The 17471-nt window shown below is 46.4% G+C and overlaps 1 protein-coding gene and 1 long non-coding RNA gene across 14 annotated transcripts in view; one reads left to right on the top strand and one right to left on the bottom strand.

The window, feature by feature from the left end:
* The window catches only part of NIM1K (NIM1 serine/threonine protein kinase), a 61640-nt gene that overhangs the window by 38112 nt on the left and 6057 nt on the right, over positions 1 to 17471 (top strand). For 3 of the 4 annotated variants that reach the window (XM_045903849.3, XM_045903873.3, XM_045903868.3), the window contains exon 2: positions 4908 to 5890. In XM_045903849.3, the coding sequence (XP_045759805.1) occupies positions 5599 to 5890 (292 nt within the window). In that variant the 5' untranslated portion in view covers positions 4908 to 5598. Of the gene's footprint in view, positions 1 to 4907; positions 5891 to 17471 lie in introns of those variants that run through there. The other variant, XM_045903898.3, reaches the window with a different exon arrangement.
* LOC123863877 (uncharacterized) lies at positions 7494 to 16041 on the bottom strand. Of its 10 annotated transcripts, none has more exons than XR_008505003.1 (3): positions 15542 to 16041; positions 14846 to 14895; positions 7494 to 14388 (listed from the first exon to the last, which is right to left on the bottom strand). It is a non-coding gene; the product is annotated as an uncharacterized LOC123863877 (long non-coding RNA). The 10 variants fall into 10 exon arrangements; XR_008505005.1 differs by having other exon boundaries at positions 7494 to 14326; XR_010413292.1 differs by having other exon boundaries at positions 7494 to 11012.

Here is a 17471-nt window from a genome sequence, read left to right as displayed (position 1 = left end):
GAGGAAGGAAGGAAGGAAGGAAGGAAGGAAGGAAGGAAGGAAGGAAGGAAGGAAGGAAGGAAGGAAAAGAGAAAGAGAAAGAGAAAGAAAAAGAAAAGAAAGAAAAGAGGAATCCCCTACCTGGAAGATTCTCCACGTGTTTCTCTCCATTCTGGAAACTCAGAGTGCGGGGGTATGGAGAGAAGAGGATGGGGGACCCCACAACTCGGAATCTGACTGAACCCTCTGTCCTGGGCCTTGCACTCCTGAGCTGGGCTGTGGGTGGGAGGAGAAAGTAACAAGCTGGCTTTGAAAAAGGGCTGGGGATCTTAACTGCTCCACATTTCAAACAATTCCCGTGTGTTTTGGTCTGCTTCATTCCTCCAAACGTGGAGGCACTTGGTCTCTCAGAGTTTGAAGTCTTTCTAGTGTTCAGAAAGGTGAATCTCGGTGGCATGTCAACGAGATAGACGTTGCAGTTTTTGTCACTGTCTTTGCCAAGTTACTCACTGCTCCTCAATTTGCTTTCCAACCCCATAGAAACATGTTGACATCTCACATCGGCTGCTCTCCTGTCTCTTATTCTCTTTGTCCTTGTGAGTTTATCCCCTTTTTCCTCCTATTCCTATTGTGGTTTTTGGAAGGAAGTAGAAATAAATGAAAGTATAAAATTTTCTGTATTTAATCAGAATTCCTAATTATGTTTTGACTTTAAAAAGCAATCCATTAGATATTAGAGAATTAGGTGTAGTAATTTCTCTGCATAACCAAAATAAAGCAAACTTATTGTGTAAGATGACAACACATTACATATTTTTAATTGTTTTCTTTTTTAAGTGTAAATACATGCACATGGGAAAAATGTAAATCAGGTAAAAGAGTAAATAGTGAGAAGTACACCTTTCTCTCACTTTGGACCCCAGCCCAGTCCTTTTCCTCAGATGCAGGTCCTTAGGGGTGCCTTCCTCTCTCTCTCACTCCTGACATCACATATTCTACTGATCTCTTCACAGTACTTGTTGGATGTTGTAACTCATTCTTTTCCGCAAGTGCATAGCAATCCATTATATACAGATGGTCGTTTATTTAACCAGTTCCCTACTGATGGTCACATAACACAATTTCTAGTTTTTGCTGCAAAGCAATGCAGTAGTGTATATCAATCTAGCAATCCTTATATTAGAAATAGGTATATTTTTGTGCAGCGTGCATAAGTTAACTCTAGAAGTGGTATTATTGAGGCAAACGGTACGTACGCTTGCGCTTTCCTAGTTACAGCCCAATCGCCCTCCAAGCATTTGTACCACTTTATACTCTCAGTAGCAATGAATGAGAGTCCCTGTTTCCCCAAAGCCTCTCTCGCCGGTGCTTTATCAAAAACATTTTTGTAGGGGTGCCCGGGAAGGCTCAGTCGGTTAAGGATCTGCCTTCAGCTCAGGTCATGATCCCAGGGCCTGGGATCGAGCCCCCGCATTGGGCTCCTTGCTCAGTGGGGAGCCTGCTTCTCCTTCTGCTGCTCTCCCTGCTTGTGCTCTCTCTCTCTCTCTCTCTGTCAAATAAATAAAACCTTGAAAAAAAAGTTTTCATAGTTTCCAAATTTATTGGTAAAAAATCTAATTTCAGTGTAGTTTTATGTGCATTTCTTTGGTTGTAAGTGAGGCTGAGCATCTTTGTCTATATTATAGACCCATTTGTATATTCTGTGAAATGTCTGCTTATGTTCTTTATCATTTTGGGGGGAGATATTGGTATTTTTCTAATCAATTTGTAAAAATCATTCATCTAAAAATCAGACCTTTGTCTATCATATATGTTGGCAAGCTTTTCCAGTTTGTCATTTAATTTGCTTTAAAATTTGGGGCACCTGGGTGGCTCAGTCAGTTAAGTGTCCAACTCTTGATCTCAGCTCAGGTCTTGATCTCAGGGCCGTGAGTTCAAGCCCCACACTGGGCTCCACACTGGGCATGGAGCCTACTTAAAAAATAATAATAATTTGCCTTATTTGTTTATGCTACCTTTTGGCAAACAAAGTTATCATTTTATGTAGTCAAATCTAATGTTTTCTTTTATGGCCTTCTCTGAGATCATAAAAATTTTTTTTTTAATTTTTTCTAGTATTTTATGGTTTCATTTGTTTTACATTTACTCAGGTGACCTATTTGGAATTTGTTTTGGAGTAGGATGAGTTAGGGGTTCAAAATTTTTCTAGTTGGCTTGCTACATGTTTCAGCAAGTTGCAATTCATCCTCAATACAAATCCACCCCATTTTCAAAATTGCAAAAACGTCTTTTATCTGATCTTAACAGAAGATTAACTATCTCCTTAGCCATTAAGGCAAGACAGTTGGTTTCAAGGCCATTGTGTAAGAAATTTAATTTGCAGGTAGAGGGTATGCAATGCAAGATAAAGCCTGACACTTGACAATCGTGCCTGACCCTCTGTGTCAAATTAGGAGGAGAGAGGGGAGGAATTCCTGGGGGCGCCTGAAGTTAATCTGGGTAGCAAGTCTAAATCCCAACTGTAAATCCCCGGCTTGAATGGAGTTCAAGAAACAGAGCCCAAATCAGGAGCACCTGGGACCCAGGAAAGCAGAAAAGTCCTGGCCAAGCATGGGGAGTCAGAGCAGGCTCCAGGAGGCATGGGTGAGGTGCGGGTCTTGGGGAGAGCTGATCCTTTGGAAGGAGCAGAAATGGGGGAGACTTTGCATTTCTAAGCAGCCCCAGTAACAACTCCCAGTGCTGCGATGGTGGAATTCTGACTAAGCTTTCACCTCCACAAGAAGGTGGGCCAGGAATCCTAACAGCCAGTAGAAGGTACCTCTGGCCTTGGAAATATGGACTGAAATAAGCTTTCTGAGATAATTCAAGTAAATGTTGGGACAGCGTGATTAGTTTATAAATAAAAATATTTACCTCTACTAAATCATACTCAAATGTAATGGCCGATAAATTGGTAAATTAATTCATCCCTTCTTCATCGAACATTTATCAGCTAACTGTGCTGAGCTCTGGGAGAGAGAAGAAGAAGGTGCAGGTCCTTGCCCTCCGGGTGCTTATCCAGTTGGGGTACAAGTAGGTGAGCTGCAGAGACAGCATGGTGGTGAGGTGTCTCAGAGAGAGGCCCAGGAAGGACACAGAGCCAAGAAGTTCTTCATGGAGCCTGCTGGAACATGAGATGCTCAATCACTGCTTCCTGTCTAAAATCCTTGCTCTTTTTATATAGGTAAAGCTGCAGAATTATAATGTTATAATTAATGTTACTCCACTTCTCATCTGTGTGGTAACTGCCAGGGATCTGAGGAAATGTAGGGCCACTTGATCTTCATAGAGATTCTTAATCTGAGGATGGGTTTCAAAGGGTCTGTAAACCCCTTAAAATTGGATGCAAATTATGTGTGCATGCTTTTTATTTCTAGGGGATTGGGTCATAGATTCCATGAGAATCTCAAAGGAGCACATGACCCCAGAAAACTTAAGAACCAGTGACTAGATTTTCCTCAACTTAATTAAGGATCTTTTATCTTAAGAACATCTTTTAAAACATCCTAATCAGACTCTAACCTAGAGATGTGTGTGGTTACTAATACCTGGTCCCTTTTAAACCTTTATCCCTTACCCTTCTTCCAGCTTCCTGCCTCCCTGTCCCAAAAGAGGAACAGAGCTGGGTGGCAGTTTACTCTTTCCTGTCCTTATCTTATTTGGCAACCCCATATTTAACCACAATAATAATATAAGCAACTCTGTACTTAATTGTAATAATGTGATATCATCAAACAGAATTCAGAATTCACATTTCCAAGGTAATCTCTCGTGTTCACTCGGGTTTTGGTTCAGAATGCTCAAGTCCAAAAAATCAAGTTCAACACACCTTCTTTATGTAGAACACTGGGCTCCATGCTGAGGGAGGGAGGAGGGGAGCAAAACATACAGATGAATTAAACCCAGTGCCCACTTTCATGGATATAAGGCATTTTAGAAAATGTACAAAGGGCAGTGGGAATTCAGAAAGTGATTATTTTTTACTGGAGGGTGCAGTAGAAAAAGTCATGAAGATGTTCCTGCTGGACAGTATTTCTTCACTGAGGATGCCATAGGCTTTAGCCCTCCAGCAACACTACCCTCGGTTTCTGCACCTTCAGAATGACCTCTCAGGCCTGGAGGCTAACACCTGATCAGAAATACCCAGAAAATAGGGGCGCCTGGGTGGCTCAGTCATTAAGCGTCTGCCTTCAGCTCAGGTCATGATCCCAGGGTCCTGGGATCGAGCCCCGCATCGGGCTCCCTGCTCTGCGGGAAGCCTGCTTCTCCCTCTCCCACTCCCCCTGCTTGTGTTCCCTCTCTCGCTGTGTCTCTCTCTGTCAAATGAATAAATAAAATCTTAAAAAAAAAAAAAAAAAAGAAATACCCAGAAAATAGGCCTAGGAGAAAAATTAGCCTTTGTTATCAAATAGCACATAGAGAGTGGGAGCAACCAATATAGGAAAAATTGTACAAGAACATACAGTGTAACAGGAAATATAACACATTGTTATTTGAATCAATGTAAGAATTTTTGAAAACTGATATTAATAGGAAATCTTTATCATCATTAGTGCCATATTATTATTTTAAAAGTCTGGCTTTAAAGCAATTCAAGGCAACGTGCATATTTTCCTAAATATCAAGAAACAGAAAAATAGTTTTGCTAAAAATATTTACAGGCTGTGAGGGCTTTTCTAAAATGTAGATTGAGGAGTGTGGGGGGGGTATACATTTTCTTCTTAGTAAATCATATATAATCAAGCATTTACTACTGAGAATCATAACTGAAATTTGTGTAGTGGTTTTTTTTTTTTTAGATCGATGCTTACAAGGCAGTTTCATTTCATTATAAATCTTGTACCGTACATTAGCGTAGGCTAATAAAATTTCTTATTCTCTGTTCTTAGGATGAATCAGCACCTGCCAAATTTTTGAGACAGCTCACGGCTTAGAGGAAGGCTCATCTAAATAAAGGCCGGCTAAAGTGACATTGCAGGGACTTAATCCTTCTCTGGTAGCCGTGTGACCAGAAGGCTGATTTGCAAGTTTCTTCTTTCCTGGGGTCCAGATCATTGGGTCCCTGGGGCCTGTGACTCGCCAGGAGGAGAAGTGCAAAATGAAGGAGGTGGGAGCCGAAGGCCAGCAGCAAGGACCTGGGGGCCTCCCTGGGGCTCTCACACACCAGAGTGGAAGATTCTCGGGCCATCAAAGGAAATAGCAAACTGGAGCCTTTGTCCTGGGACGCGGTCACCTACCACAGAGCATTTGACCGCATGGGCAGCCAGAAGGTTCCGGGAGCCCGATCAGGGAAGTGGTTATGGTAACTGGATGTGTGTGTGCTGGGACAGTGAGAGCTGGGCAGTGCACTGTGAAGGAAGGTGCGAAATGTCTGCAGTGAGGGGAGCAGCTCTTGGCTTGGCTGGGCAAGCTCTGCCCGCCTGTTCGCCTCCGCCCTCCTCTCCCTGAAGCCACGAGACTACGTGGCTCCGGCAGGCCCTAACGCCCCTCACCCACGCCCTGGGCCCTTGGTGCTGCTCCTCACGCGGCCTTCCATCGGTGCCTCTCGGCCGAGACGGAGATGTGAGCCTGTGGTGGACGATGACTGCGGTGTACGCAAATGGAGGCGGCCTGGTGACACCCCACTATGCCAGGTGGGATCGGCGGGAGAGCGTGGAAAGCGGCGGTCCGGGGGAGCGCTGCAAGGACGAGGAGGAGGGGCAGCCCCGTCAGCTGACACCCTTTGAGAAGCTGACACAGGACATGTCCCAGGATGAGAAGGTGGTGAGAGAGATCACGTTGGGGAAACGGATTGGCTTCTACCGAATCCGAGGGGAAATTGGAAGTGGGAACTTTTCCCAAGTCAAGCTCGGGATTCACTCCCTAACCAAAGGTAGGATCTGACCTTCCAGGATCATCTCCCGTGGTATTGGGAGCTGGTCTGGGGAAGGGGTTAGGAGGCCAGGGCCAGGGCAGCAGGTGAAGCGACATCACCGAGGCCCTGAGGGTCACACACCTTCCATTGTTCCCTCAGTTGATTTTCACAGGAACACTGTGAGGTCAGTATCTTTATTTCCATTTACAGATAAGAAAAAACTGAGATCCAAAGAAGTTAAATATAGTGTCGGCAGTTCAATCTTGAAAGATTTTACTCTAAAAACTCTCCTATTGTACCATGTGGATGAACTCACTCAACGTTGAGGGGACCCTGTCCTCTCCAGTTTAGGCCTTGGAGAACTGGAGTGGGGTGTGGTTGGTTCCCAGGCAACTCGTCTTCCAAGTCCTTATTTTTTTTTTTTAAGATTTTATTTATTTATTTGACAGAGACAGCGAGAGAGGGAATACAAGCAGGGGGAGGGGCAAAGGGAGAAGCAGGTTCCCCGCGGAGCAGAGAGCCCGATAGGGGGCTCGATCCCAGGACCCTGGGATCATGACCTGACCCGAAGCCAGATGCTTAACGACTGAACCACCCAGGCACCCCCCAAGTCCTTAGTTATAACCTCTGTCGCCACTGTCAGTGGATAGCAGGGTTCAGGCCCCCCTCCTTACTCAAGGCTGCTACTTCTGTTATATTTGGGGAAAAGGCTTTGGATCTCAGGACTTTCTCTGCTCTGGTCTACTCTGTACTACTTCTCATTGTTGCTTGGCTCCTTGCTTCTACCAAAGACCCATGCTGGCTTGGCTCCGGACACTCTGGACCCCAGACCAGCAGCACCCACCACTCTGCCCTCAGGCTGGAACTATGCAGAGAGCCCAGCAGCCCTTTGCTGGCCCAGCCCAGTGTGGGCACTTCCCCATGTCACCTGAAACTTGACTGAAGCCTGGAGATGATCATTAGGGAGTGTAAGGCAGGAAAAGAACACTTGCAACTTGGTATAATTTACCAACTTCCTAAAACCCACAGACTCCCCTGTCCCTGCAAGTTCTGTACCGACATTTTCTCACCTTGGCCCCAGCCTGCTACCATAAATCCAGGGCCGCTTTTTTTTTTTTTTTTTAAGATTTTATTTATTTATTTGACAGAGAGAGACACAGCGAGAGAGGGAACACAAGCAGGGGGAGTGGGAGAGGGAGAAGCAGGCTCTCCACTGAGCAGGGAGCTGGACGTGGGGCTCGATGCCAGGACTCTGGGATCATGACCCAAGCCGAAGGCAGATGCTTTAACGACTGAGCCACCCAGGCGCCCCTGGGGCTGCTCTTTTATATTAGAGTTGTTGTTTGTTTTCTTTTCTCCTCTGACCCCCAATCCCAACCCTATATTCGGCCCCTACATAAGAAGCACCCTCACATACACACACATGTGCACACATATTCCCAGGTCACTGGAGCTCCAAGTCTCCTTCCATCTTGCTCAGAGCCCAAGTGTCTCGGTCCACACGTCCTCACGTCTCGGCTGCTCACCTGACTTGCTCTGGTAAATGCCAGTACTTCTGGGAGCCTCTGCTTCCTCACGTACAGAATGCAGCCAGGGACCGTGCTGACTTTACCCACAGAGGTAGATCTAGTGCTGTAACGCGAATCTGATTGGGACCCGTGGTCTGGAGCAAGAATGAAAGATGGAGCTAAGACACAGGGAGAGGAGGAGCATGTTCAGGAAGGGGAGAGGAGAAGGTGGGTAAAGACAAACCGGGAGAGGAGCCCCGAAAGGAGAGCGTGTCCAGTGCAGCAGAGAGGCTGCGAGGCGAAAGTCCGAGCGAACGCCGCCAAGTGGCCAACTTGGAGCTGTTTCCCGAGTGTGGGTTCAGGTGTTGGATTCCAGTGGTGAGGAGGCAGCATGCGGCAGTGCGGAGAACAGGCACTTCAGAATCGGGCAAATTGTTCCAGATCCTGCTTCAGTCTCTTACTGGGCACTTACTCTGTGGTCCCTCGTTGCCTCAGCCATAAAATAGAGATAATGATTCTTTTCTTAGAATTGCTGGGAAAATCAGAAATGACATGCAAAGTACATGGCACAGAGAAACCATCATTGGTACAACTCGATTTTTTTACTTAAATAAACTTACTTCAAAAGGAAATGTAATATTATTTAAATAATGAAAAACCAATGTCACTTGCTATGAATAGAAGGTAATGGTAAAAAACCGGTAGAATGGAAACAAATGTAAAAGTTTTATTATTTATTTATGTATTTTCCCGGTTTTATTGAGACATAATTGACATGTAACATTGGATAGGTTAAGATATGCATCATAGTGATTTTCTATCTGTATATATTGCAAAATGATTACTGTAATGAGGTTACTTAAAACATCTGTCACCTCACAGAGTTAGAATTTTTGTGTGTATGGTGAGAACTTCTAAGATTGATTCTTGCTAATTAGAAACTTTCAAGAAGTTGTCAAGGAAAATGGCCAAGTAACAGAAGTAAAACATACCAACAACCAATCTGAGACTTTCTCTTTGCCTTACTTAGGAGAATTAAAGAATAACTCAAACGGGGATGATGTTTTTATGCTGTGATTCAGTTTCCCTGCATGAAAATCATTCCGTGCCCCATGAGTGTTACAGGCTCCACTTTGGGAAACACTGACCTCAGCTAGTCCTCCCGCCTTGCAGAATTAGCGTGGGTTCATCTTGCAGCCTCCTTTCTGCCAGTCCTTCTCCCTGTTCAGGGTCTCAGTGACAGCTGTGTCTTTAAGTAGCAGAAGGGCATGCAATAAATATTGTGGGAAGATCCTAGCTTTGGAATCAGAGAGGCCTGGGTGGAGCTTCCTATTCTTTTTATCTCTTGCTGCGCGACACCGAACAAGTGACCTTATCATTCTGTGCCTCAATTTCTTCATGAATAAAATTTAAACATGCAATGTATTGATATCTACCATATGCTTAGACAGGGCACACAGTAAATATTGATTAAATGCTATTATTAATCTGATTTCAGAAAAGTCTAGGTTCTTTGGGCCTGCTGAGTCACCCATCATTGGGTTCATGGAACAGAAGCCTACGCAAATTAGCTCACGTGGAAAGGGGGGGCAGAGTGAGTGGCAAGATCGTGCTCTCTCCATCTCCTCTTTCTCTGGGGCCTCACGGTTTTTCATTTCTACTTCCCTTGATGAAAGTGTTCCATCTTCAGACTTCATTCTGCAGAGCGGCTTTCTCTGTGTAGCTGTCACAAGACTCCTGGCCAGGAATGGTGGTTGCCGGTCCCATGTCTACATGGTCTCCTGGCGTTATTACCCTTCTCCTTACCGCTAGTTTTATTCTGGGCCAGCTCCCATTTTAAAGAGAGAGAATGTGATTGCTCCCCAGCCAACCAATGACAGGCTACCAATGAGAGGTCTCCGCTGAGTTCAAGGGCATGCCCACGTCAGGTCAGCAGCAGCCTCTAGGGTCACGCGTCCCACAGCCGTGTCAGCAGAGCCTGAGGTCCCAACCAGTGTCTCTGGGAGGGGAGAGTAGCAGAGAGCACAGCAAATCGACGGACACGTCCGCCGTGGAGACAATAACAGGCTGAGCAGAGAGATCACAAGCCAGGAGCAAGCAAGCGGCTTGAGTCTGGAGACAGGCTGTTCAGTGAGGAGGGCAGAAGAAAGATGAGCAACAACAACAGAGATTTATGTAGTGACTTCCTGCTCGAATGCCACAGGCTTCTCATCTGCAGTATTGCAAATTAACTGAATCCTAGCTCCCTGAGTTCCAGAGAACATGGCCTTTTCCTGCTGTGCAAACTGGGTGTGTTGGTGGCCTCACCCACATGCACTCCTCACAGCTGACATGCCACAGCGTAGCCCCACTGTCAAAGGTTGAGCGTCACCCTCTGGGTATGGGACACGTGCAGAAAAGGGGAGGGAGGCCCAAAGCACAGGCGGTGGGGAAAATCAGGTCAACGAGCACGTTTAAGCAACAGAAAATGCAAGGGCGGGTCACTGAGCAACAGAGAAATGCAGCCTGTGCCTCACTTGTGGGCCCATCCCGTAAAGGCCTGGTCCTAGAGCTGCACCCCACCTCTCTTCTGCGGTTCTGCCTTTGGTGAGCCCCTAATTAGGAAGGCGCAGGAAGGTGACAAAGCAGCTGAGAAGGGCGCAGGGGGGAGCCCAGATGCAAACGGTTGTGAGGGCTCAGGAGAGAGAGGGGGTGCTCAGGTAGTGGGAGGTGGAGTCCCGGACTGGGAGACTTGGCTGAGAGAAGGAGGGGGGACATTTGACCACCTTGAGCTGACTGGGATGGAAAGATAGATGCCACATACCTCCAAAATCTTCACTTCTGAAAGGGGAACGAGAGTGAAGTGGCTTAGTGAGCGGCTTAGAAAGCCATCCTGGGCATTTCAAATAGCTGTCCCACTGCCCGGCCACATCAGATGGTGTCATGTGACAGAGCTTGTATAAATATGGTCCCCATTCAAAGCCAGCTGGCCCAGAATTGTCATCAGGTTGTCTAGGAAATGTGGACAGCCTAGATGAGACAGTGGAGGGGTTCCCAGGAGAGCAGAGGGTTTGGGTGCCGGGAGCAGCTCCCAGGATGGTAGTTTTTAAAGGGCCCCAGCTGTTCTGGATGGATCTCTAGAAAGAAGGCTCCAGGAGAGGCCCCTGTCGGCTGGAGTTTATTTTTATAGCTACCAGCTCAGATTCCCCTGGGCCTTGCAAGCTGATAGGGCAGCTATGAGTCCCCTTTTAAGCTGATTAGAAATTTCTCAAAAGAGATGATGCACTCAGCTTCTGAATATTTTATGTTCCATCTGTTGTCCCAAACAAAAGTAAATGAGGCTTCGGGTGCCTGTCCCTTTCTCTGTTGCTGTCCTTCCTTGCCTCTTCTTCCCTGGTCTTCCTGTCTGTCACTCTAGTCTCACATTTCTAGAACCCTTCTTTTCTCTCAATTTACTTAGTTCATTCATGCCCCCGCCACCTTCCTTTTTAAAAATACAATAAACTCTCCTGGACCCATATTTTGTTCTGGGCCTTACAGAGATGAGTAAGATACAGTTCTAGCCTGTTAAGAACTCACAGTAGGTCACGGAGACAGGATATAATTGGCAGGTGCTGCCACAGAGTAAGGCCAAAGGGTGTGCTCCGCTGTGCCTGAGGGCAGAAGGAAAGGGTCGCTGAGCAGGACAGGCTTATAGTAGGTCTTGAGGTTTATGAAGGGCATGGAGCTATGAGCCAGGGAGGGGAGTCTTTGGAGATTTAAAATGAATTAAGCAGGGGGACACAGAGAGTGATGCAGGCAGGGACTAGATCATGGAGAGTCTTCTTGCATATTTGGGGTTTGTCATTTAGGTACTGGGGAGCCACTGAAGAGCTTTAAGCAAGCAATTTATACAGGTGATTTATATGAGTTTTCAGTGAGGAAAGCAAATTGAAGTTGGGGTGTGACAAAAGTCAGAGTAGTCAGAAAAAATATTAGTCTAATGGTCCAGATGAATGATGATGTCCATCTCAACTAAAGAAGCGACAGACGAGCACCAGGATGGCTCAGTTGGTTGAGCGTCTGACTATTGATTTTGGTTCAGGTCATGATCTTGGGGTCGTGGGATTGAACCCTGTGTTGGGTTTCATGGGCATCTGGGAGTCTGCTTGAGATTCTCTCTCTCCCTCAGCCCCTCCCCCTGTTCTCCCTCTCTCTCTCTCTCAAATAAGTAAATCTTAAAAAAAAAAAAAGATTTGTTCACCCCACAAAAAAATGTTTTTTAAAAAGAAGTGACAGAAAGGATGGAGAAAAGGGGATGCATTTGAGAAATATTTCAGAATATTGGAAAACCCTGTGGTGAATTGCATGGGTAAGAGCAGGGAAGGAGAAAAGGTATTGAAGGTGACCCCCAGGTCTCCCGCTTTAACGACTCAGCAGTGAAGAGTGACTGTAGGAGAAGAAACGGATTTGAGAGTAAAGATTTGGAAGCACTGACTTGGAGGAACATGAAGGTCATGGAGTCCAACAGCCACCTTGGAGCCCAAAAGAAATATGAATGGGAAATAAAGCTTTGGGGCTTAACAAATCCAGGGGAGAGTGAAAATATTGGGTGTTCTGGTCACAGTCTCCTTGGTGTCACTGCAGCATTTTGATCCTTAGAATTTCCCCACATGGGTTATAAATAATAACTATTCAACAAATATTTGGGGAATTAGTATAGAACTTCTTGTGAAAACCCAGAAGTGGCAGGGAAGAGATTTTCGAGGGAGCGTTGCATGGCAGTATTCTCTGGTAGGTCCTCTGTGCTGTCCTCTCCTGGCGGACAGGACTGGGGACTAACTCAGTCTTGAGTCAAGCTTCATAGAGAAGGCCCACAGACTTTAAAGTAGTAATATCTTCTTTGAACAACATTCATTAAAACAGCAATTAAAGCTTGTTTTCTTATTTTAAAAATGGTTACTTAGTGGCTTTGGTGAATCCATCCTAAAAATAAGTCTAATATTAGAAATACTAGAACTCAAAAATGCTCCTTGTGGTCTTATTTATAGCACAAAGGACTAGAAATCACTGATGTGATCCAACGACATAAGAATGGTCAGGTAAGGGGCGCCTGGGTGGCTCAGTTGGTTAAGCAACTGCCTTCAGCTCAGGTCATGATCCTGGAGTCCCAGGTTCGAGTCCCACATTGGACTCCCTGCTCAGCGGGGAGTCTGCTTCTCCCTCTGATTCTCCCCCTCTCATGTTCTCTGTCTCCCATTCCCTCTCTCAGATAAATAAATAAAAAATCTTTAAAAAAAAAAAAAAGAATGGTCAGGTAAATAAAAGCATATATGCTGGATGGAAGGTTATACAGCCATTAAAAATCAGGATTTGAAGAGTCTATGGTAACATGGAAGGTGCCTGGAACAAAATAGTAAATGAAAGAGCCAAGTGCCAAATTGAGTTTACTCTGCGACGATAAGACTCACCCTGGGTTCTTGTGGGGCTGGTGAGAACATTCATTCAACAAAGATTTGTTGAGCACCTACTGTGTATGTAACAGATACTCTTCTAAGGACTGGGGATACAGCAATGAACAAAACAGACAACAATCTCTGTCCTATGGCGCTTATTCTAGTGGGGAGAGACAGACAAAAACAAGTCAGGAAAGTATTCACTCTGTTACATAGTGATAAGTGATAAGAAGGAAATCAAGGGGGGCATAGGGAACAGTGAGGGCCACATTTTAGATAAGTTGGCCAGGACAGCCTTACTGAGGGGGCGATTACTGACCTGAAAGAAATACGTTCTCTGGCCACCAATGTAGGGGAGAGTGGTCAGACAGAGGGGACAGCAAGCCTAAGGAGGGAGGGTGCCTGTGGTACTCCAGGAATGGTCAGGGGGCTGAGGCCAGGGGACAGCGGTGACCAGATCATGTGGGGTCATTATGTCATAGGAAGGACTCTGGCTTTTCCTCTGAGTGAAACCAGAGCCCTCTGAGGGAGCAGAGAAGTGACATGATCTGGCTTATGCTTTAATAGGATCACCCCGGCAGCTCTGTTGAAAATAGACTGAAGGGGTCAAAGGCAGAAAGAGAGAGATCAGTGAGGAGCCTATTGCAATTATCCAGGCAAGAGAGAACGGTGGCTTGGAGCAGGAAGGCGGCAGTGGGGTGCTGAGAAGTGGCTGGATTCTGGCTGTGTCTAGAAGGTAGAGATAACAGGATCTGCTGACGAATTCAAAGTGGGATGTAAAAGAGGACTCAGATATTCAAAGATTTGTGGTCTAGACAAGCATAAGACTAGAGTGTCCATTTGCTGACATCAGGAAGACCGTAGGAGGGGCAGGTTTGGGGTGGGGGGAGATCAGGAGCACAATATTGAACATGTTCTGTCGTACATGCTTGTTACACATCTATTACACATATATGGCAGGTGCTGTGGGTGTCTCCCCCCCACACACATCACGTCTCCTAGCACCTTACCACGTCAGTGCATGCGAGCCTGGCCTCCACGTGCCAGTCTCACCATCTCCTAGCCTCTGGGCTCTCTCTAGCTGCTTGAGCCTGCTCTTCCCGAATGTATGGGAGGCCAGAAATAGATGGGAGTTTATATCCCCCAGAGCAGCCGACACCAATTACTGGCAGTGGTTGATATATAAATACCCCAGTTCTTCTCGTGATATTTAGGCACAGTAACTCTTAGCAGGGCTGACTGGTACTTGCTTGGTAACACACCATTTCCTGGCCATCTTCTCCCATCTCCGTTCCTCATTCTTCTACCTATATTTCCCAGGTTACCTCCTTCGTCCACCTGAATCCCTGCCTCAGGCTCTGCTTCAGGCAGAACCCAAACTAAGACAACTAAGGGGAGAGATCATACAGGCAGACATGTTTATGCATCTGGAATCACTAAGGAAATGATTGTAGGGAAGGAATCCAAGGACGACGCCTTCAGGTAGCCAACATTCAGGGGCTGCAGAGATGAAAAGGATACAGCAAAGGAGCCTTGGAAGTAGGAGAGGCAGGAGAAAAGACAGATACCATGTGATTTCATTGATATGTGGAATCTAAAAACAAAACAAACATTCTTTTTTTTTTTCCCCCAAAACAAACAGATTCTTAAATACAGAGAACACTGGGTACCTGGGTGGCTCAGTCGGTTGAGCATCTGATTCTTGATTTTGGCTCAGGTCATGATCTTAGGGTCATGATCTCAGGGCTGTGCGATTGAGCCCCATGGGCTCTGCGCTCAGCAGGGAGTCTGCTTGAGATTCTTTCCCTCTCCCTCTGCCTCCTCCCCCACTTGCACAATGCACTCTCTCTAAAATAACTCAATCTTTAAAAATAAATACAGAGAACAAACTGGTGGTTGCCAGACATGAGGATGGGGAATGGGTAAAATAGGTGAAGGGGATTAAGAGCTACAAACTTCCAATTATAAAATAAATAAGTCATGAAGAGGAAAAGCACAGCATAGGCATATAGTCAATGATATCGTAATAATGTTGTATGGTGACTACTTACCGAGGTGAGCATTAAGTCATGTGTGGAACTTGAATCACTGTGTGGTCCACCTGAAACGAATATAACATCATATTCAACTACGCTTCAATAATAAAAAGAACAAAAGAGAGCTAGGAGAAATGCCAGGAGTGTGTGCTGCCCTAGAAACCAAGTGGTAAAGTTGTTTCAAGGGGGAGGGATAAAGCCTAAGAACTGACCATCAGTTTTAGCAACTTGGAGGTCATTGGTGACCCTGAGTGGTCTCCAAAGTAGGGTCTGCATTCCCTAGGGGATGCCCAAAATGATTCACTGGGTGAGGGAAGGCAATATTAGAATTTCCATCTATATTTATTTGTCATTCTATCTTTTTAATTTCTATGATTATATATATTTAAAATGTATATATTAGTAGTACATGTATACAATTTATATATATATATATATATATATGTATTAGAGCAGTGCTCAAAAACATTTTATTGATAAAGAAAGCCAAGCAGAAGGTATATAGACAAATACCTTAAGGTATCAAGGTCTTTCCTGCTTCCGAGACCTTCTCTCCTACACATCCTTACCATTAGAACCTCCCCCATCGCCTCTTCTCTACTTTCCTCTAGCTAACGGTCGGATTCCAGAGAAAGCCTCCAAGTGTCCCCTGACCCCAAACTAGGGGCACACCCCCTTGCTTTATGACCACATTGCCTCCCACACACTTACCCTGTAAGCCTGCTTTGCCAGTGACCTTCCAGATCCACTCTCCTCCTTCATTCTACCCTCTGCCCAGGCTACATCAAGTCTCCTTAGTTCTCTGGGTTCCAGTTGGCTTTGGTCTCTTGCAGGGGACCACAGGAAGGAGAGGGAGGGCCTGATCTCTGTTCTCCCAGCCTCTCACTATAAGGTTGGCTCAGCCTGGCTGTGTGTCTGGAAGGAAGGTCTCAGCTCCTCTCACAGCAAGTTTCTCTACACAGCACTCTGTGTTCTAGTATCTATTTTCTCCCTTTGTCCCTTTGGTCCTATAGACATATTTTGCTTGGTCCACTCTAGGTCTAAAAATTTGAATTTTTGCTGACACTTAGTGATTGGAATATTTGCATAAAAATTCAGATGTCTGTGGCACCTGGGTGGCTCAGATGGTTAAGCGTCTGCCTTTGGCTCAGGTCATGGCCCCAGGGTCCTGGGATCGAGCCCTGCATCGGGCTCCCTGCCTCGAGAAGTCTGCTTCTCCCTCTCCCTCTGCCGTTCCCCCTGCTTGTGCTCTCTCTGTCAAATAAATAAAATCTTAAGAGAAATTTTTTTCAGATGTCTGGCTTCTCTTGAAAAAATCAGATTGGACAACACTGAGTCTACATTCCAAACAGGGACAACTGTCTGGGGTGGAGTTTGCACCTGGCCATGTACTCCTCGGGACTCAGGCATCCCCACCTACTCCCTATTGCCTTAAAATAAGCTTGCCACCCTATCCCCACTCTGGCCTCTCGAGATATCTGAGTTTGCAAGTCCTAGTTTAAGGAATGTGTTGCCCACTACACGGGACCTGTGTCAGACTCTTAACTCGACTGGGAGAAAGGGGAGGGCTACTCTCAAATGTGTCTACTCTCTCCCTCCCCTGGCAGCACACGAGAGTCCTGTCTGTGCGATTGCCATAATCACCTCCTAAACCACCAGCCTGCTCTCAGGCCCATTCGTCTATCCATTCCCCACGGTGCAGCCAGAGTACTTACTCTGACACGGAAGTCAGATGATCATGCCCTGCCTTGAAACTGTGGACCGTCTGCCACTGTCCTACAGATAAAGGCTGCCTTCCTCGAAACCGCCTCCAAGGCCCTGGATTTTCCGACCCTGCCGACCGCACAAGGCTGGTTTGGGCCCACCCCCTCATTCTCTGTGTCCAGCATAGTGGGCTCCCCTCCCGTCCTCAAACACATAGGTCGTCCCTCGCCCAGGCCTGTGGCTCCCACGGCCACGTGCTGGGCCTCCCTCCTCACCTCGTGGCCGCAGCTCAAGTGTCCCTTCCCAGAAAGGCCTTGCCGTTCTCCTGCCTGTCCTCCTTCCTCCCCTGGGCTGCACTTGTAATAGGGGCGTTTCTCAAAGTCTCTGTCCCTCACTGGACTATAGGGACAGTGTCTTCTTCATTGCCTGGTGCACAGTAGGTGCTCACCTGTGCTCACTGAACACTTGTGGAAAGAGTGGATGTGGAGACCTCGCTCTTCGTGGAAGAGCAGTTTCTGCCACTTAGCAACCATTCCGAATACCAGGGCTTTTTATTTTATTTATTTATTTATTTTTAAAGATTTTATTTATTTATTTGAGAGAGAACACATGAGAGGGGATAGGGTCAGAGGACGAAGCAGACTCCCTGCCGAGCAGGGAGCCCGATGCGGGACTCGATCCAGGGACTCCAGGATCATGACCTGAGCCGAAGGCAGTCGCTTAACCAACTGAGCCACCCAGGCGCCCCACCAGGGCTTTTTAAAATGTGTTCTATGATTATCCATTTATGTGGATATCCAAGCATGGCAATAGTCTGATTTAACACAAAGTGGAGGGAGCAGGTGGGGAGGAGCGTGAGGCCCCGGGGTGCCCAGGGCGCAGAGTTTAAAGAAGTCCCCCGCCTCCCAGCTCCTCTCCTGTCCTACTCTGGTCCTAC

This window comes from Mirounga angustirostris, unplaced genomic scaffold (genome assembly GCF_029215605.1).
Source record: "Mirounga angustirostris isolate CCGP_5_RB_7025 unplaced genomic scaffold, mMirAng1.0.hap1 SCAF_7, whole genome shotgun sequence".
NCBI classification, from domain to species: domain Eukaryota; kingdom Metazoa; phylum Chordata; class Mammalia; order Carnivora; family Phocidae; genus Mirounga; species Mirounga angustirostris.
This window is presented reverse-complemented; position numbering and strand designations above follow the sequence as displayed.